Here is a 19,889-nt window from a genome sequence, read left to right as displayed (position 1 = left end):
GTTTCCACACCCTTATAAAAGGTGTTTTGTTCTCCTCCCCAACTAATATGGGACATCACAAATACTATAACACACTTTGTATCGCGAACATATATGAAATACTAGGGATATATAAGCATGTCTCACTGAGATGAAAAGTAATTGTATTATGATTCTAAATGTGAAACCTCATGCATATTGTATGTCATAAACATGGAGTACTTTTCCAATATGCTAGGTACACATGCATANTTTTTTTTTTTTTTTTTTTTTTTGTCGATTTTTAGCAGTATGTGCGTGCAATAACTCGTAGTTAAGCCTAGGGGAGCGTATACGAGCCCGCCTAGTGGGTTCATGCATATTTGCATGAAATATAGAAGTATTATGCATCCAACCCTACTTGAAAAGAAATACTGAGCCTAAAAAATAGTCTCATATATGGATGACGGTGCCAGCTAAGGAGACCACAGAACGTTAAATTCATGATAATTTTTAAGATCGAAATGTTTTTAAAAAGTTTCGTACACACAATAGTTATGGGTCGGATATGGTAACGGCTACATTGCATAAACTATCTCCCCACTGCTTTCCAAGTCGAGCTCGACGTCCGACTCCAAATCCTCCTCCATGTCGTCGTCGATGTCCAAACTCCCGGTCAGATACTGGCCGTTCGGGCTCTGAGCTCCGACCGCCTCCACGGCAGCTTCCTGGATGATCTGCATGATTTCTTCGATGGTTTGCGGCGGTTGGGTATCCTCCTCCACAATATTATGAGTGGTTGCAGTCTTGTCCTCCGCCAGATCGGGCGGTAGGTTCTTTGAGAACCATTCATGGTTTCTGATCTCTGGTATTGATATCCTCTGAGTTTGTTTAGATGGGTTTGGATTATTTAATTCATTTGAATTAAGTAAATTAATATTCCATTCAAATTTAAACCGAGTTTAAATTAATAAAAATATTCCTAAATTTTGTATTTTATCTAAAAAATAATCTAAATTCTTTTTAAAAAATATATATTTAAAAGCTATTTAAATTTATAAATTATCATTAATATCCTAAAATATTTTTAAAATATCCTTAAACTTTATTAAAAACTTTAAAACTAAAAAAAAAACAAATTATTAATATTACTTTTTTTTAATTCATGATATTTTTTAACATGATATAAGTACAGGTATTTTTAACTTTTTAAAAAAATTTAACGGTATTAATGATTTTTTTTTTTTAATTTAAGGATATTTTTAAAAATGAAAGGGTACTTCCGAGACAAAATAGTAAATTAAGAGTAATTTTATTAATTTCATGGGCTGAAATATGAAATCAAAGTACTAACCTTGGTTGGGTCAGCAACAAAAATTTTAGACATGAGATGTCGACAATCGGGAGATATATGAACATAGTCGGGAATGGAGTATTGAACATTCAAAATTCTCTGCAAAACCAAACCGCTCAATTTAAAAAAAAAAAAAAACTTAACTTTTGACTCGTCATAAAAATATCTCTAAAATTTCAAAAGTTTAATATACCTTACTTAAAAAAAAATTAAAAAATTATTATTAGTTTTAGAAACTAATAATATATTATTTCAATTTTCATTAATATCTTTACTTAAAAAATAAATTAAAAATTCAAAAATACTTTATCAAGTTTAATTTTTTTTTTTTTAAAGTTAAAAATATTAATGTCTTTTTAAAGTTCTAAATAATATATTTTTAATGTTGGAAAGCTCACATAATTTTTTTTTTACCATTTTTAAAGATTAAGAGTATTTTTTTTAACTTTTTAAAAGATTTTTTTTTTTTTTTTTTTTTTTTAATTTAAGAATATTATTGAAACTTTTAAAAGTTCTTTTTTATATATATATATATTTTTTGTTATTGTTAATTTAGTGTATAAACTGTTGGAACCTGAATGGTTTTGCGAAAATTTTTAGGATCCTCGGGATCCTCGAAAGGGTATGCTCCAACCAACATGACATACAATGTCACCCCACAAGACCAAACATCAGCGATCTACACTGCAACAACGTTAATTGGATCACAAGCGGTCTGATTTTAAGAGAAAAAGAGAGTACTTATGTAGGGTTCTTGTTTTTGTTCACCTTCCCATCGTATTCTTTTTTTAGTAACACTTCAGGAGCTATGTAAGCTGGAGTTCCCACGGTCGATTTTGGTTGAGAATGCAACACCGATGACTTTCTCAAAAGCAAAAACAAGAAAATATTGAGTCTATAGACAAACATACCATTAACAATCACGTTGGAGTTGTTCCTTTATACTTTAGTTATTATTGTTCGGTATACTTCGAATCAAAATGCAAGCTACAACGACTATAACGACCATAGTTATTAGAAACATATCGATCTTGAATCATGACTACAAATCGGTCGTGTGATTCAAAGACGAGTACCTTAGAATAGCCGAAGTCGCAGATCTTAAGATGTGGGGCCGGACTTCCATCGAGCAATGTGTTCTCCAACTTCAAATCTCTATGGCAAACTTGCTTTACCCACCAATAAGAAAAAAAATTTAACCCGAATTCATTTGAACTCTAAGAAAACGAGTTACAGATTTGCATGAGATCATAAAAAACTTACCATTGCATGACAATAACTCACTCCCGATATCAGTTGCTGAAAGAAGAATCGTGCCTGTAACTTAAAGCTTAAGTTGATAGATTACCGTAAATTTAATCTTATATCAACACCAACTATCAAATGATATTAAAAATTTGAAAACATGACAGTGGAGCATCGTGTTAAACTATGATAAGATAAGATTAAAAAACCTCGTCTTCACTGAAACGGCCGGCGTTACAGATCCGCTCGAACAACTCTCCACCGGAGGCATATTCCATGACGATGGCGAGATGGGTCGGGGTTAGAACGACCTATATATATTCACTTATGGTAAAAATATTGTTGCTTTGGTAAATAAGGGTTATTTACACAAATTAGTTACCTCTTTGAACTTCACAATGTTGGGATGTCTCAAAGATCTATGGTTTATTATTTCTCTTTGAACATTTTCATCTATCTGTTCATATCAAATTCATTCATATCATTCGAATTTGAATATCAAATATATAATATCTTAATTAGCTAAATTTTTCGTCCTTGAATAAAAAAAACGAATACCTTGTCACCTCGCTCAATGTACTTAACAGCAACGAGCTCATCGTTGTACTTGTCTCGCATCAACCTAGCCACCCCGAAGTTGCCCGAGCCGATATCTCGGACGAGCTCGTAGCGGTCACTGGCATGCATGATCGGCACGTCCATGGCTGCCACCGTCCCTCCAGCTCCCGAGCAACCTACCTCGATCCACCGTCTAAATCAGCTGGCCATTGAGATTATTGTTGAAGGAAAAATGGGTGTTGAGGTTGAAGAAGAAGCAGGTGGTGGATGAGATGGGGTGGTGCGAGCTGTACCAAATAACATGCACCTCGTGAAACCTTCACCAAAAGCTGACCTAATTTACAACTAACTTATTATTTTCCCTCTCTTTCACAATTTTTTTTTCTTTCTTTATTTGAATTTTATGTTGGGAAAGAAATATGGGAGGTAAAGTTTAAAATTACTTTTGTCCTTCCATTTTCATGATTTTATTAATTCATTTTTACTTTATAGATATACTTTAGTTATTAAATATACGAGGAAATATAAAGTCTAAATTATTTAAAAATAAAAATAGGCACGAGATTAAAATGGTATAAATTTAAAAGTATAGAGAGTAAATTTTATATTAAAGTTTAAGAAATAAATAATTATAAATAAAATTTAAGGATTAAATTGTAATTTTGTTTTAATAAAGTTGAGAAACTAAAACTATTTTGAACTCTAAAATGACTCGAATTAATTTTTTTTTCCTTTTTATAAAAAAACAACTTGGTATTTTGGATGACTAAAGGTAAAACTCAGGCAGTTTGATTGAAGTAGATGTGTTTTAAAGCCTTAAGGGAAAGCCTAAAGCTGTTAACAGTTCTGAAGCATGTTGAAATAAAAAACGAACAATCTCTTATTTATATAAAAAGAGTCTGTGACGAGGTTTCCAGATCTGCTTAAAATCACGTCAAAATGTTACCATTCGTAGCCGGATGAAAATGTCTCAAAAATGGCTCGTCAAAATGTTATGGTAGCTACAAGTTGAATGTTGAGTATGTGCATAACCTACAAGGATTGTATTCAAACAAATGCAACAATGGTTTCTGTCAAGTATAAAAGAGTTAAACAAATAAAATGGATAATTTGAGAGGAGAACATGCAAAGTCAACACAAGAGAACTCAATTGAAAGGAAATTTGTAGTTACCTGAACAAGTTTTGTGAGCTTTGATTTCGAAAACGAAAGATCGTGATCGATTTTCTCCTGCGTTTGAGGAATATGACCATCCTGCAAGGAGCCAGTGACTTTGGTTTTATAAACATCTTTGCTGATATGACCTTCCTTCCATGTAGGTTTTATAACGAATTTTCGGATTCGTTACAGTTCCGTCGGGATGGTCACTGTGATATGCCATTGTTTGTCGAAGGACAACGTTACCCGAAGGATTGGCTTCAGCATGTGAAGCAGCCGTTCTGTCAATTGTAATGTTATCATTGGAAGCTGATGCAATAGTATCATCTTTGGTTAAAGTTTGGTTTTTCTGAAAACGAGTAATATCAACTACTATGGGCTCTATGGCAATGTCTTGATTCTTAGCCAGAGCCTCTTGAACTATCTTGCATAACGTTGCAATCGCCTTTCACTAGATGATTGGATGGTTGCACAGGGTAGTGCCAATCAGGAGACATCACCTACGAGATGTGCTTAGAAGATATTTCCTTTTAATTTCAATCAATTGAATAAATCCATCCATAACCTAGCCACTAACCAAGCATGACGACTTTCACTTGTCAAAAAAGACTACAGGGTGCCGAAGTCATGTGTACTCCACCAATAAAATTTCATGGCTGCATCATCTAGATTGGTAGCCTGAGCTCCCTATCCCAATCTCCTCCAAAGATCAACTTAAAATCCGCACTTGAAGAGATATGACTTCCAAGTTACGAAACTTGAACTAATAGTGTAAAGAGGATGTGAGAGCCGTGGTTAAATCCATGGGAAAAATCATAAGCGCAAATAACCTATTCTTTCTCAACAAAAACCACTGACAACAATCAAATAAAGTATTGAAGCTCTATCAACTCCAAAGTATAGCATTCTTTTTGGGCATCAGACGTTAATCTTCAACTCAGCAACTACTCAATCCATCAACTTAACATTGCCTAACATCCAGCTGAACTAGGGTTGTATGCAAGTGTAATCAAATCCTAAGGAAAGATCATCTCTGTTTCTCAAAAAGCAACCTCTCGTTTCAAATACTTGAGCAGAAGGCAAAAAGGAAAAAAAAAAAACAAACATCTCAATTCTAAGTCATCGATTCCCAAAGATACCCATAAGCACAAGCAATCTCGAGAACCGAAGAAAAATACATTGGCGAAAAAGAAAAGGAAAACAAGAAAGAACGCGTAACTGATCGCGTTGGGGGCATGGGGAGTAGTAACGGGAAAGGCCCAAACTTTGAAGTTGAAGAACCTCGCAGCACATACAGTCCGACACAAAACGAGTAAGAGATCAAGACCCAGATACGAAAACGTCCATACAACAAAACTGTAGAAGATNGTTGGGGGCATGGGGAGTAGTAACGGGAAAGGCCCAAACTTTGAAGTTGAAGAACCTCGCAGCACATACAGTCCGACACAAAACGAGTAAGAGATCAAGACCCAGATACGAAAACGTCCATACAACAAAACTGTAGAAGATTAAGGGAAGAGAGAAACAAAGAACTCACATGAAAGAAGAGGGCTTCTGGCAGAAAGCGGCGATTGTGTAACCCTAGAATTTGATTGAAGAAGAATATGGGCAAGAACCAAGCTAAATCTTCATAAGAGATGTTTTGGGCATCTTGTTTGCAGAGTGAGTGGGAGGAAGACGAAGAGTGAGGAAGTCGGCGATGAGCAAAAAGGGTTCAAAGACCCAATTATCTTTTCGCGATGCTTTTTTCCTTAAACATAATTCGTAGTTACCTCCAAATTTTGATGTTCGTCTCGTCTTCAATGGGTTCTGTTGTGTTTTTTTATCCTTCCCCACAACAAGAACCTAATCAAGAACCAACCTTTTTAGCTTTTTTCGATAATCAAATTTAGTGTCCGAAGTGGGTGATTTTTCTTCCTTCAATATAGTAATTTCGTTTCTTATTTATAACATAGTAGAAATTCATAATATTGTTACAAAAAAAAAAAAAAAAAAATTGAGTTGATTGGTAGAATGTAAATATTTTAAAAAACATCGGTAAGAAGTGTGTATTAACTTAAAATTTTAATTTAAAAAAAAAACTAAATAATTACCAAACCATCTTTATATGTCAAAATATAATGGCTTGTTTTATTCTTTTCCTTCACAAATAACCCTTGAAATTATTTGTTTTCCAAAAAGTCGAAATTTGAAAACTAAAAAAAATAAAATTATAAACTGATTTTTATTTTGTAAATTTGACGACAAATTCAAAAAATTAAGAGGTAAAAAACTAAGAATTTTAAAAAAAAAAAAAATAATAATAATAAAATAAAAGCTTTTGAGACTCTCCCCGACTATATTAAATTTAAGAACAATACATTATGGACATTATAAGCATTTTATGGAAATGTAGAAGACAAAAAAAAATGCACTAATTATAAAGAAATCCCCACTGAAAATGTCACATGTCCAGTTATACACAGTACAGGAAGGAAATGGCATTAATTCTCAAGAATTATAAATGAAGCAAATTTTGAAAGAAAAAGAAAAACATATCTGACCCGCTTTCCTTTTCCCCTGTGAACCAACCGTCACCAATTAGCCTCCAAAGCAAGTAGGCTACACGTGATAACTTGACACATGACAATACAATAAAATGCATGCACGCAGAGACCTGGGTTGGGGAGAGAAGGCTCTCGGTCATACCTGGCTCGCAATATTTGAAGCCATGTCCAAATTTTGTTGCTGCTGCAAAGCAATTGCTGGCTGTCTACAAGACGATGCACAGTCCACCATCGCCCTTGGTCCTCACCCATATATTCATCCAAAAACACCTAAACCATATGTTTTTTTAATAAGTTGAGATGAGACTTGAGAGAGACTCGGAGGGAATTCTCAAGAAATGAGCAACTTTGAAAGCCGAAAATTACTCTTTGTTTGAGGGAAAGCTTTCAGCCCATGGAGAAAGAGATAATGTATGTAACGCAGTGTCTATACTCGTTTGGTTTACATCTGAAGTTTGCAAAACAATTTGGGTGGGGGTGAACTTCTTGGAAAAGAAAAGCTTTCTTTATTGAACATAAAAGTTGTATCAGATTTCAGAGTCAGATTTGATCTCTTTGGGTGGTGCGAACTGCTTGCTAAGCCGTGATCTTGTCCATGGATCCATTGGAGCCTTCTGAGGTGGTTGGGGATTTGGAGGCTTCGACTGTCTCAGCTCATTTTCTCTATCAATAAATCTGTATCGATAGCATAGAGAAATAATGAATTCATACATTGATTCAACTTTCAATAAATTTGTATCAACAGCACAAATAATCAATTAAAAACTGTACCAGCAGTATTTATTTATAACCGTTTCGTACATCATCTATCGATTATTTAATACAGCTGTATAACTGAAGAAACATAGCAGCTGTCGATGGTAAGCACTTACTCTATATAAGCCATTGGTGCAGCATCGCCAACACGTATACGCGTCCGAAGAAGTCTTGTATATCCACCAGCTCTATCTCTGTTGAACATAACATCCGTCCAATTTAATACTTATAAATAAAAGCATGAACTACGGGTTAACAAATTTGGGACTCACTTGTATCGATAAGCCAGTTCTGTGAATAGTTTGTGAAGGACATCATCGCCTCTTACAAATGCAGCAGCATGCCTTGAAGCACAAAGGGAACCCTAGATTGGGGGGGGGGAAAGTGACAACATGTTTATCTTTTATGAATAAAATGAAAATAGTGAAATAAAGATTTTCTTATAATAAACCATGATTTCATTAAGAAAAATGAAAGAATATACAAGGACATACATAAAACACCCGCCCTAACACACACACACAAAAAATAGAGTACGCCTCTAACTACAAAAAAGGACAGTCCCCAGAACAAGACAAAGCTCATAATTATAAAAAGATTTAGTGATTGATGTCCAGAAAGAGGCATTAAATCTAGTCACTTAACCANCAAGAACAAGACAAAGCTCATAATTATGAAAAGATTTAGTTATTGATGTCCAGAAAGAGGCATTAAATCTAGTCACTTAACCAACATCATCAATTGATCTCTTGACCTTTCTAAAAATCCATCATTCCTCCCAAACCAGATATCCCCACAAAACACAAAGAAATTGGCCTACCACAAAACTCTACCATGCTCCTTGAAAGGAGAGCGCAAAAACACCCCCAATCTGGGCTCTACCATCAATCTCTAAGCCATCAACTCCGAATATGAAGAGCAAACTGGCAGTCTCAAACAGAAGATCCAAATCCTTCTCAAGCCTCCTATAGAGAGTGCACCCTTTCGAGAACAAAACACAGGAAGAGTGTCTTTGCACGCAATTCAAGGTGTAAAATAATTATTAAACTATCTTTGAAGCAAAGACAGTTTAATCAACTTCAAAGATAATTTAATAATTCCTTTACAAGAACTCTGTTTGTGGTTGATTTCATTGGTTTTCTTCTCGATCACAGCATGTTAGAGTCTGAAGTAAATGACAGTGTCCTTGGTGCAAATAAGAGTAAGCAGAAGACAACCCAACTATATACACCTTTATGTAACGCAGAGTCATTACATTTTAAATCAAACATTATATGATGTCTCTGGAACTGCTTTGCTACTTTAATTTCAACAACATCCAACAAACTTCAAACCACGGCTTCCTCTTCACTTTCAAATAGTTACAACAAATCTTCCTTCCGAAGGTCTTTCTTTCTCCATATTGATATCCCGTAATTAATTTATGGTTTCCATCTTTTGAGGATTACTAATACTGAAATAAGAATGATTTGAAATAAAGGCATCATCCTGGGCCCAAATTTTAGTGGTCTAACTCATTAATTGGAGATGCCTCTTTCTTATTTGGCTTAGCTTCCAATGTTGGTTGCAGACCAAATCCAATTTTCCTCCGTTACCGGCAAACATATTTATCAAGCCCATGCCCAATACCATCTCTTGCTTCCTGCATTAGAATTGAATTGCAAAACTTGACCTCCGAGCCTTGTCTTTTTCTCTCCCTCGAATTATTACATCATACTCATTTTAGATCAGCTAAATCTTGAACCATGGCATTTGCATTTATCCTTTACCAAATAGCCCTTCATCTAATAATTGAAATATATAATTTCATATATAATCTAATTGATAAAGAATCCAACCTATGAAGCATGGATAAGGATACAATACAAACACAATGACATGTCATTTTTTACAAATCTAGGACACAGACACACACAGTAAGGACACATTTGTTAAAATTTGCATTTTTTTTTTTAAATATACATCCTTTTTATACAGTATGAAAACTTTAAATTCAACAAGTTTAATGGATTTATATACAATGAATTTGATGTATTTTACACTAAAAATTTATTTTTGTCCTATAGTATTATTTGTCTATTTAGTATGCTAAAGAAGTTTACAAATATTGGATTAATACTACAACTAGTATCTAATACAAATCTAGTGTTACCGAGTGTCCAATAAGTGTTGGAGTGTCTGTCAAACATGAACATGTGAGCCAGACTAAACTGTCTGTGCTTCTTAGCATACAACCTATATCAAAATTTGGAGGCAGAACACACCCTCCCCAGTGAGGGGAAAAGAAGGAAAAAAATAAATAAAACATTGAGAAGGGAAAACAAAAGTTAAGTTCTACGGACCTCTTTTCCAAATTGAACCATGTTATCAGCAAGCCGCCGAATTTCTTTAGCCTGCAAACAGGTTGAAAGACAAATGCAGAAATAAGTTGAAAATATGGTCATAAATTCATAATAGTGTTGATGTTCTAAATAAAAAAAAATCTATACTTGATCTCAAGGAATGAAACATATCCTTCAACAGTAAGCTTGGGGTTAAAATTTGAAGGAACAGAAAAGATGCAACCCAAGGGGAAAGAGATGACAAATATGTAACTAACCAAATCTGTAAATTCAGATTCTAAGAAAAAACAAAACCTAAGCTCAGTTCAGACAATACAAGACGTCAAAATTTTCAACCACCCGATAATTCCATTTACAATGCAACAAACCTACGATTAACTTCAGAGTTCAGTAAGATAAAATAATCTAACAACGAAACCGAAGGGGGGTTCGGGTGAACATGAAGCTAATGCATCACTTGGAAAAGCAAAATTCAGAAAAGTTAAACATCGAGATTCCAATAAATGATAAGAAGAAAGTCAATAGGGATACCTTTGGAACAGTAGTCTCAATCCGCTCGTGCTTCACCAACTGAGAAACCATTGTTCTGCCAAAAGAAGAGAACAGACGTTCAAAAATTGGGACATAAAACTTAATTGATAGTTGATGAAAGAAGTGAGCAACCTCAGCATAGACATCCGGTGAGCTGCATCTCGACCAAGCTTTCTGAACTTCGTCATTGTTAATGGCGGAAAGAAAGCAAAGACTGAGTTCCAAGATAAAAACCCTCGAGTTTCGTTTAGGGGGTTTTAAAGGGACGAAACCGAAAAGGCAGCTTCTGGCTTAGACATTAGCCAAGCAGAAACGACGACGTATTAAAATTTCAACCAAATTTTAATTATTACATTAAAATGTTATTAAAAAATTGGTCTATTTTTACAAGTATCTAATCTTTAAAAATATTAATAAGATTAATTAATTTATTAAATACAAGTTTGAACATTTCCGTCAAATGGACTCCAAAGTTTTAAAATAAGAGGCTAACAAATACGTAATGGGCCAAACCATGAAGCTGTCAATGATACATAACGGACCAAAGTGAACAATGACTTGAACTGTTACAAATGGTATAAGAGTCAGACATCAAACGATGTGTCAATGAGGTGAGTGGATTGTGAGATCCCACGTTAGTTAAAGAAGGAAAGAAACGAAACATTCCTTATAAGAGTGTGAAAATCTCTCCTTAGTAGAAGCGTGTTAAAACCGTAAAGCTGACAGCGATATGTACGAGATAGAGCGGACAATATCTACTAGCGGTGGGGTTTAGATCTTACAAAAGATTTCAATACCTTAAATAAACGAATCTCGTGCAAATTGTTCCAAAAGCTATCGATGTCAAAATCTCCTTTCAAATCCCTACCATACAAGAATCGTTGTCACGTACTTGTTACGTTTGAGTTCCATGTTCCTCCGATCAACGTCCCGACTCTCTCGCCCTTTATGGCTTTTGAGATGTTGTCCGGTTTTGTTAGATTGAAGACAACAACTGCATCAGAAAGAACAATGATCGTTACTTCAGTTTATTCTAAGCCGACGTCGAATAGTGATCTATTGTATAAAGTGATATACATTCTATCGTTTATATTCATTTTTGTTACCATAGTTTTTATTTATTGTATAAAAAATAGAAATAATTTTATTCCTATAAAATATTTAGTACTAATTTTTAAAAAATTTATTAGAGTTAAATAATTTTAAATATATTATTTATTTTTAGTTAGGTTTATTTATAAACTAAAATATTAAAGTGACTATTTTAATATTTCAATATATTTGTTTAATTTTTAACACAAACTTTCTTTAAATTTAAAATATTTTGATTCAACTCATAAAAATATGAAATAAAAAATTTGTTAGCAATTATAAACCAAAATTATTCTCAGATAATTTATCTAAAATAATTAATAAATAAATAAATAAATAAATTAAAAAAAAATAAAAGATTATATTAATAAATTATAAAAAATGAATAAAGGCTGGTCGTGCCAAACCTATTTTAAACTAAGGATCACATTCCCTCTTATGAATGTATATATATATATTTATTAAATATTTAAAAAAAATCCATACGTTGAAAAAAAAAATTAGTGTTAAAATTTAACAAAAATATAAGCTAAAAATATATATATTAAAAATTGCTTAAAATATCAAAATAAAATAAAATTGAAAAAATCAATCACAAAATATAAAATATAATAAAATATTGAGTTTGTTAGCTTTGAAACATAAGAAAAATATATATATTAAATATTAAAAAAAAAATTCATACCTTATTAAAATTTAACAAAATATTATGTATTAAAAATGGCTTAAAATATCAAAATTAAAAAAAAAAATTAAAAATCAACCACAAAATATAAAATAAAATTTATAAAATATTGAGTTTGTTAGCTTTGGAACATAAGAATATTATGATAAAAGCAAAATCATGGAAAAAGGTGAGAATTTTGAGAGATTCGAGCCAAATCGACCGAGTCCCTTCTATTCAAAGTGGAACTAGTGTACACTAAAATAGAAAATAAGGTAACTTTACAGATCAGATCAAGACCTAATAGATGTGTTATCTGTAGAAGGTTTTCTATTGATTCGGAAGCTTGTTAAAGGTTCGAGAGCTCTCCTAAGGATGCTAACATGCAAAAGGGATCGTGTTGATTCGAGTTGTAGATCGAAAGATACAAAAACGTAAAGATTCGAAAAAAAAACTTACCAATTTTCTCTTGAATAGGAGGGGAGAAGATTTTTTCCGACAGCCACGTGTCGACTGGCGACTGGTGAGGTGTGGCTTGGCAAGGCGGTGACACGCGTCAGGCATCGGCTGAAGCTACGCGTCGGACGGGGAGCAAAGCGGCCCCAATGCGTCGTTTGCGTGCCCTACCTGATTTCAGATCCACGAGTTGATTCGACTCGACCCACAACCCATCGACCAAACCAACCTGTGGTCCATCCGAGCAAGCTGAACCGGTGACCCGAACCGGAGCGCTGACCCATGACTACACGAAAGCAATCTACGCTTGGTACTCGCGCGTTCGCTTGCGACTAGCCTCCTTCCCGACGCGTGTAAGGTCATTTTTTACCCGTTTGACTTTTGTTTGCCTAATTTTTGTCCTGATTCCAATTCTAACAATGTTTTTACATGAGTAGGGACCTAATTGAGGAAAATCAATAGTTTTGGACACCCCTTGGTAGCGCTAGCTACTTATGCATCCCGAAAGGTGGATGAGAAAATTGTGAATTCTGCATTCCGGGTGTTGATGGATATGGTGCTAATGGATGTTATCGCCCCGGTTGAGCATGACTATTTTGACTGTGTATAATGTATCTAGTTCTTGATGCTTGCACCATCTTGATAATGTTTAGAAAGAGTTACAATGATAAGGCCCGGATGCATGATTAGAGTGACAAGTTACTGACCTTATATCGCTTGTCTGTTAAGTTAGGATGGGATGAGAGCCTACGAGTAGATGACTTACTGTATAATTTTATACTCATCCCTGTTATATCTATATTTTTTTCAGGTGCGTTGGGTCGAGGTAGGGTGTGATTAGAGAGGTGGATTGTCATATAGAGAAATGCATGTCCCGGGACGTCAGTCGAGTCTTTTCTTTTGCATTCAAATTTTCATAATTTTGTTTGTTTGAACCTTTGTATTGCAATTTTCTTTCATGGGAATAAATGATTCCGCCCTTATACATTTTCAACTGTTTTCTTTGCATTCACGTTGTCGTTTTGAGTCATGACTCATAGTAAAATATTGGGTCGTGAATCTCGATATACAAATTTCTACGACGTAACAACCTTATTAAAAAAAAACCTTATTTAAATATTAAAGAATCCAAAACAACAAGAAATCACTACAAGAAGAGTAAACGGATTAAAACTTGTCCGAGATTCAAATGCTTCACAAATGAAATAACTAAAAAATGCTTCAAAAATTGAAATTACCGTCTATATCAATAACGTGCATTATTCTTTATCGTAGCTCAATCACATTATTCTTTATTGTAGCTCAATCACATGAACTTCAAAATCAAACTATTTTAATAACAAATTAAGCTTGAAATAATTTTAATAATGTTGTTAATACAATAAGAAACCACTGAAAACAATCTGTTCAACGAAGATCTATTACAAAATCAAAAGGAACACAAGCGTTGAACCAGAGCGAAGGGAGGAGGCGAGTTTTTCGTTGGAGAAGAAGGCGAAATGGATGGCCATGGCAGAATTCCCACCTCGAAATCGTCGGTCAAATTCGAAACCAACGGCCCTTTGTCACAAAATCCTAGCGTCCTCTCGATCCAGCCCCAGATGCATATATTTGGGCGCGAAATCTGCGTCGATTTACAGATTTCTGTTACTAAACTTCAGGCCAAATCTTACCCCCACACACAGAGAAAGAGATTGAGATTTCAATAACCCATATGCGTTTCAAACCCTACTTCGATTAATCGCAAGCGAAAAGGAAGAAAATGGCGGAAGCGAATTCGGAAGAGAAGGTGAATGAGAATCCTGAAATGGAGGTCAAAGAAGCTGTGAATGGCGATGGTGTTGGTAGTAGTAATAGCAATGGTAATCTTTCCTTCAAATTTAATGCTCAAGCGCCTGAGTTCTTCCCTAGATCGCAAACTCAGATGCCTGTTACCGGCTATTTTCATCCCTATTTTCATTTTCTTGGTGGGGCTCCTGCTACTTCAGACTGGTTCTTTATTGGCGATCAAGAACCCACCTATTTGATCCCTAATCCCACCATTCCTCTCCCAAATTTCTCTAAGAACGCCCGTTCGGAGGATATTCAGCAAAAAATCGTCAAACAGGTGTCCTGTTTTATTCTGTTCTTGATTCCTTTTTGATCTCTGTTTCTCTTATATTTCATCGCGTTGGATTCCATTATCTTGATTCCTGTGCTGTGACCGTCTGAATGATTAATCATCAACTCTGCTTTTCCCGTTCATTGAAGGATGAGAATCGCTATCATTTTTAGTATTCCATTTCCATTGGACAAGCTTATGCACATATTGTCTAACAATTTCCAGTAGTGTTCTCCTTGAATTTCTTCTCAATTGGATTCCTTCTCATATGCATATCAAATTCATTTGAGCATCTTATGAACGATTTCAATTTTACAGGTAGAATATCAGTTCAGTGACATGAGTCTTCTTGCAAATGAATCTCTTGCAAAAAACATTAGCAAAGATCCTGATGGTTATGGTATAATCTTTGGAAATCTATCACCCGGTTGTGTTAATTCAAATTTTCGATATGTTTTTAACTGAATTATGATTTGTTGTTCCTTCATTTCCCTTTGTTAAGTTCCAATTTCTGTTATTTCGTCCACCAAAAAAGTAAAGTCCCTCTCAACCAACAACAATTTGATAGTTCAAGCTCTCCGATCCTCTTCAAAGCTTGTAAGTTCTTAAGTTAAGCACTCAATTTCCCACTCTTTCTGGAAAAATAAGAACTCTTGATTTAATGTGATTCATATCTGATCTTCTGAAGGTTGTTAGTGCTGATGGGAAGAAAGTTAAACGTAAGCATCCGTTTACGGACAAGGACAAGGAGGAATTGCTGGTAAGATATCAACCATTGTACAAATGGTGCAGAACATTTATCTTTAGCTGAGCAAGGTGTAATGTTTTTGTTCATTGATTTGCAGTCTCGTACAGTCGTTGTGGAGAATTTGCCCGACAATCACTCGCACCACAACCTCGAGAAAATATTTAGCGTCATTGGGAGGTAGTTTCATTNTCCTCTTCAAAGCTTGTAAGTTCTTAAGTTAAGCACTCAATTTCCCACTCTTTCTGGAAAAATAAGAACTCTTGATTTAATGTGATTCATATCTGATCTTCTGAAGGTTGTTAGTGCTGATGGGAAGAAAGTTAAACGTAAGCATCCGTTTACGGACAAGGACAAGGAGGAATTGCTGGTAAGATATCAACCATTGTACAAATGGTGCAGAACATTTATCTTTAGCTGAGCAAGGTGTAATGTTTTTGTTCATTGATTTGCAGTCTCGTACAGTCGTTGTGGAGAATTTGCCCGACAATCACTCGCACCACAACCTCGAGAAAATATTTAGCGTCATTGGGAGGTAGTTTCATTGATATCATCACTCAGCCTTATTCCTTGTTCTATTTGATATTAAAACTGTCTTCACTGAGCTTCATTCATTGATGATATCTGACCAGTGTGAAGACGATCCGAATCTGTCATCCCCCGGAATCAAATCCGTGCTGCTCTAAAGGTGAATTATTTATCAGTAACAAGGTATTGTGAATCATGCTTTACTTTAATGTATAACCAAGACACTTATCCTCAAAATCCCTTTCTCATTGTTACTTCATTTGCTTGAAGCTTCATGCACTTGTGGAATACGAGACCGTAGAGTTGGCTGAAAGAGCGGTATGCATCTAATAGTAAAGCTATAGCAGATCGTGTTTCTTGTTTTTCAATCTTTTTATTGTCTTTCCCCCATTTTTTGTGCCTGCTAGGCTGAGAAGTTAAATGATGAGAGAAACTGGAGGAAAGGGCTCCGAGTAAGGTTATTACTCAGACGCTCGGTAAGTGTAATAACACGATCTTAGCAGTAGCATTCTGTTTCCTCTTGCTGCATTTTGATTATTTACATGTTCATGCTTATTGCCATGCTTATTGCGACGATGGATAGCCAAAATCAGTTCTGAAGACTCGAAAATCAGAATTTGAAAGTATTCTGGATGAAGATGATTCACCATCTCCTGTATCTATTGAACAAGAATCTCCTCAGTCAAATATTGCTGAACTAACTACTGATTTCAGTGTACGTTTTTTTTCCCCGAAAACTATGTCGTTCTTGATCAAAATGATTTGTAATTCCCAAGTGACATGAAATGTCTGTTGTACTAGTCTGAGGAGAACTCAACATCATCTAAAAAGGGCTGGGGTCGAGGCCGTGGGAAGGGTCGTGGACGAGTTCATAACCATCTCGATCGTAGCTATAGCTTACCAGTTACAGCTATGCAATCGAGTAGTCAGATTCTATGTGAAGCATCGTCCAAACTCACTTCTAAGAGTCCGAGAATGCCGGATGGGACGAAAGGTTTCACCATGGGACGAGGCAAGCCATTAAATTCTAAATCTGTATTTTGAATGAATAGAAATGTAGGGAAATCTCTCTTTGATTGTTTAAGTACGGTGGAAGGAACTATGACAATTTTGCTGCTACCTATTTCATTCATTCTTTTTTTTTTTTTTCCTTTTTAATCGACATGTTTGATAGGATTTTGGTTTGTATAATGTGGCGCTAGCCATCATTCACTGTGAGCAACTTCAACTGTTTTTCTAGCTTTATCCTTTTCATATTGTCTTGACCTGTTCTTCGACGTGTTGGAAACCTGTGCAACCATCGGTGAGGGGACGAAAATCGCGCGATTCCAGTTGTTGTAGGTAAGCCTTGTTTTGTTTTCAAATCTCCCTCAAGTTGTCGTTTTTGTGCTCTTCGATCTTCTTCTCTGTCTCGTTTCCATTTCAGGGTGTTCGCTGTTGTGTTGCACCTTACCATGGTTCACCATTGTAATTCCTTGGCCGCAACTGGATTTTTCCCAATGATCGTTGCTGCCATCCTCATAGAGGAATGAGCAGAAATGTTCAACTGGAACAAGTAAGAAAATTGGTCTTTCAAACTGTTTTGATTTGGTTTTAGGAGGCTCGTCCGATCCAGTTTCAGATCGATTTTATGGATTTTTGATCGGTTTAGTTCAGTTCACGTGTATTCGAACTTGTTCGGGTCGAGTCTGACTTACTGCATTTCATGTTGGTTTCCCTTCTGTTTTGGAGTTTTTCTTGCTTTTTGGACTAAATTCAAATGTAATTTTTATTTTTTTAGCAGAGTTATTGGATTAATTCTTGTATGTATTGGACTGAGCTATGAAATATTTAATTTCAGACACTTGTTAATTGAGAAAATTAATATTATTTCACAAAATGATTATACGTGACACGACACGATTTTACTTTTAAGGTGACTTGTAAACTCTTACACATAAAAGTTTATCTTTTGATTTGTGTGAGTGAAGATAGCGTATGTGAGCTAGAATTATAATATAATATTTCGAGATGAAATTCACTATTTACTGTGAAGTGATCTATAGTTAGGAAATTTAAGTATTTAATTTTATGTCAATAGGGTTTATAAGGTTTAAACACTACAAATGCAAATTTAGTTAAAATAAAAATTTCAAAATTTCAAATTAATATTTTGATTAAACCAGAAAATATATTAGATTTAAAATGAGAGATTTTTATAAGATTTGATAAATTAAATATTAAAATATAAAATATAAATTTAAAATTTGAATGAGATTCTTAAGATATTTTTTTTTTATCTAAATATGATTTAAATAAAATAAATATATTTGATACACTTTATTTTAATTCTTAATAAAAACGTTATTCTTGAGAATAATAGTAAAGTTCAAAGTCAATTATAATTTCTTCGTTTACTCTGTATCTCGAGTCTAATGCCTAGCTTTGTAACGATGTTTTTGCTAAGTCAAGTTTCAATTTAGGCTTACAAAACCTAGATTTTATGCTAAGCACTATCATATAGATTATATATAAAGTTATGTTTTTGCTAGATATTGTCTGTTTTGATCAGTTATATATTGCCGTTAACTTCATAGTTTTTAAAATGTGTGTGCTAGAGAGATGTTTCCACACCGTTGTAAGAAATGCTTCGTTCCCCTCTCAACTCGATGTGGGATCTCACAATCTACCCCCTTAGTGGCCCAACATCCTCGCTAGCACGCCGCCCGATGTCTGGCTCTGATACCATTTGTCACAGTTCAAGTCCACCGCTAGCATATATTGTTGGTTTTGGCTTGTTACGTATCACTGTCAATCTCACGAGTTTAAAAATGCTTCTACTGTGGAGAAGTTTCCATACCCTTATAAGAAATATTTCATTCTCCCCTCCAATTGACGTGGGATCTCATACTTTCAAACTCTAAATTTCTCGACCTTAATAAAATAACTTACAATCTAGTACAAATATGTTGCATAAAGTTGGGACGGTTGGATAAACATAGTTCACGAAATGCATCGAGGGTGTGGAAGGCTTTGAACCACGGTCAAAGGCGTAAAAGCTTTACCAAGAAACGTGAGTCCAAGTTTGATAAAGTGATTGTGCTCGAACTCTTCTAATGATGAACGAGAATGCATCTATCTTATAGTCCAATTTAAGGGAGAAAAAAGAATTGCTTGTCACAAGTGATTACGAGAAATCCGATGACTTGCTCGAATTCACGCAACGACTCAACTATATTTTCCATTTTAGCCCCTCTCTCACCCGAAATCCCTCAAATCATTCCTATTCTCTTCACAATTCTCTCCCAAATCCTTTTTCTCAAACATATTCGAAAATCAACACCAACAAAAAAACACTACCCGAATGACCATCAATGAAAAGTAACATTTCTTCTATGTTCTTCGGGAATTAGGCTCAAATCACCCTTCAATTTTCTAGAGTTTTGGAACATTTACTGTCCCAAATATCCACAAAAAATGACACCTGAAAATTACTCGAGAGAAAAATTTTAATACATCTGAGACATTTCGTTGATATCAATAATCTAACATATATTAAGATGTCAAGTAGTTGAAGCACTAAGCGTACTATTTCTTTATACAATAAAAGTAGACTCCATTTCGTGTCCACTCAAATATTATGAATATGAATTCCACCGCGCGCCCTCTATCTTTGACGATAAATAATTATATACTTAATCGAAAAATTAGCGCATACAAATTTATAAATATCATTATTAAAATTAATATACTTTATATTGGGAATATTTTAGCCTTTAATGCATACTTTTTAATATCTTATGAACGATATTTTTGAGAAAATAATATCACTTTCTCATATATATCCAAACTTTCATTTATAAAAATATTGATTGAA

General features: G+C 34.5%; 3 protein-coding genes across 6 annotated transcripts; 1 reads left to right on the top strand and 2 right to left on the bottom strand.

Annotated features, from left to right (window-relative positions):
• Positions 1 to 428: 428 nt before the first annotated feature.
• LOC111795616 (serine/threonine-protein kinase SRK2E-like) lies at positions 429 to 7,052 on the bottom strand. Of its 4 annotated transcripts, XM_023678146.1 has the most exons (14): positions 6,961 to 7,052; positions 6,816 to 6,873; positions 5,810 to 6,117; positions 4,288 to 4,553; positions 4,062 to 4,147; positions 3,116 to 3,402; positions 2,940 to 3,014; positions 2,767 to 2,868; positions 2,576 to 2,629; positions 2,389 to 2,481; positions 2,081 to 2,173; positions 1,887 to 1,991; positions 1,313 to 1,411; positions 429 to 839 (listed from the first exon to the last, which is right to left on the bottom strand). In XM_023678146.1, the coding sequence occupies exons 6-14, from the start codon at positions 3,257 to 3,259 to the stop codon at positions 537 to 539; spliced, it is 1,068 nt and encodes a 355-aa protein (XP_023533914.1). In that variant the 5' UTR covers positions 3,260 to 3,402; positions 4,062 to 4,147; positions 4,288 to 4,553; positions 5,810 to 6,117; positions 6,816 to 6,873; positions 6,961 to 7,052; the 3' UTR covers positions 429 to 536. The 4 variants fall into 4 exon arrangements, with proteins under 4 accessions (XP_023533914.1, XP_023533915.1, XP_023533911.1 ...); XM_023678147.1 differs by having other exon boundaries at positions 429 to 823; positions 6,816 to 7,002; XM_023678143.1 differs by lacking the exon at positions 4,062 to 4,147 and having other exon boundaries at positions 6,816 to 7,002.
• Positions 7,053 to 7,212: 160 nt separating this feature from the next.
• Positions 7,213 to 10,691, bottom strand: LOC111795618 (50S ribosomal protein L17-like). The gene is made up of 6 exons (XM_023678149.1): positions 10,580 to 10,691; positions 10,448 to 10,502; positions 9,917 to 9,967; positions 7,847 to 7,938; positions 7,691 to 7,768; positions 7,213 to 7,493 (listed from the first exon to the last, which is right to left on the bottom strand). Exons 1-6 carry the CDS (start codon positions 10,633 to 10,635, stop codon positions 7,346 to 7,348), a joined length of 480 nt encoding a protein of 159 aa, XP_023533917.1. The 5' UTR covers positions 10,636 to 10,691; the 3' UTR covers positions 7,213 to 7,345.
• A 3,372-nt stretch (positions 10,692 to 14,063) lies between these two features.
• On the top strand, positions 14,064 to 17,863 carry LOC111795619 (la-related protein 6C). The gene is made up of 10 exons (XM_023678150.1): positions 14,064 to 14,766; positions 15,079 to 15,160; positions 15,263 to 15,357; positions 15,449 to 15,520; positions 15,606 to 15,685; positions 16,138 to 16,216; positions 16,304 to 16,351; positions 16,441 to 16,509; positions 16,617 to 16,748; positions 16,835 to 17,863. The coding sequence occupies exons 1-10, from the start codon at positions 14,422 to 14,424 to the stop codon at positions 17,075 to 17,077; spliced, it is 1,245 nt and encodes a 414-aa protein (XP_023533918.1). The 5' UTR covers positions 14,064 to 14,421; the 3' UTR covers positions 17,078 to 17,863.
• Positions 17,864 to 19,889: the final 2,026 nt, after the last annotated feature.

Source organism: Cucurbita pepo, chromosome LG05 (genome assembly GCF_002806865.2).
Source record: "Cucurbita pepo subsp. pepo cultivar mu-cu-16 chromosome LG05, ASM280686v2, whole genome shotgun sequence".
NCBI classification, from domain to species: Eukaryota; Viridiplantae; Streptophyta; class Magnoliopsida; order Cucurbitales; family Cucurbitaceae; genus Cucurbita; species Cucurbita pepo.
This window is presented reverse-complemented; position numbering and strand designations above follow the sequence as displayed.

Bases quoted from the DNA above. Each gene is read 5' to 3' on its own strand.
- LOC111795618 (XM_023678149.1), bottom strand. From the start codon at position 10,635: ATGACGAAGTTCAGAAAGCTTGGTCGAGATGCAGCTCACCGGATGTCT. The intron at 7,769-7,846 runs GTGAGTCCCAAA...TATGTTCAACAG, and splicing joins GAACTGGCTTATCGATACAA to AGATAGAGCTGGTGGATATA. The intron at 7,494-7,690 runs GTAAGTGCTTAC...CTATCGATACAG, and splicing joins GCACCAATGGCTTATATAGA to ATTTATTGATAGAGAAAATG.
- LOC111795616 (XM_023678146.1), bottom strand. From the start codon at position 3,259: ATGGACGTGCCGATCATGCATGCCAGTGACCGCTACGAGCTCGTCCGA. The intron at 3,015-3,115 runs GTATTCGTTTTT...TGATATGAACAG, and splicing joins ACATTGAGCGAGGTGACAAG to ATAGATGAAAATGTTCAAAG. The intron at 1,412-1,886 runs GTTCCAACAGTT...TTGGTTTTGCAG, and splicing joins ATTTTCGCAAAACCATTCAG to AGAATTTTGAATGTTCAATA.
- LOC111795619 (XM_023678150.1), top strand. From the start codon at position 14,422: ATGGCGGAAGCGAATTCGGAAGAGAAGGTGAATGAGAATCCTGAAATG. The intron at 15,358-15,448 runs GTAAGTTCTTAA...GATCTTCTGAAG, and splicing joins TCCGATCCTCTTCAAAGCTT to GTTGTTAGTGCTGATGGGAA. The intron at 15,521-15,605 runs GTAAGATATCAA...ATTGATTTGCAG, and splicing joins AGGACAAGGAGGAATTGCTG to TCTCGTACAGTCGTTGTGGA.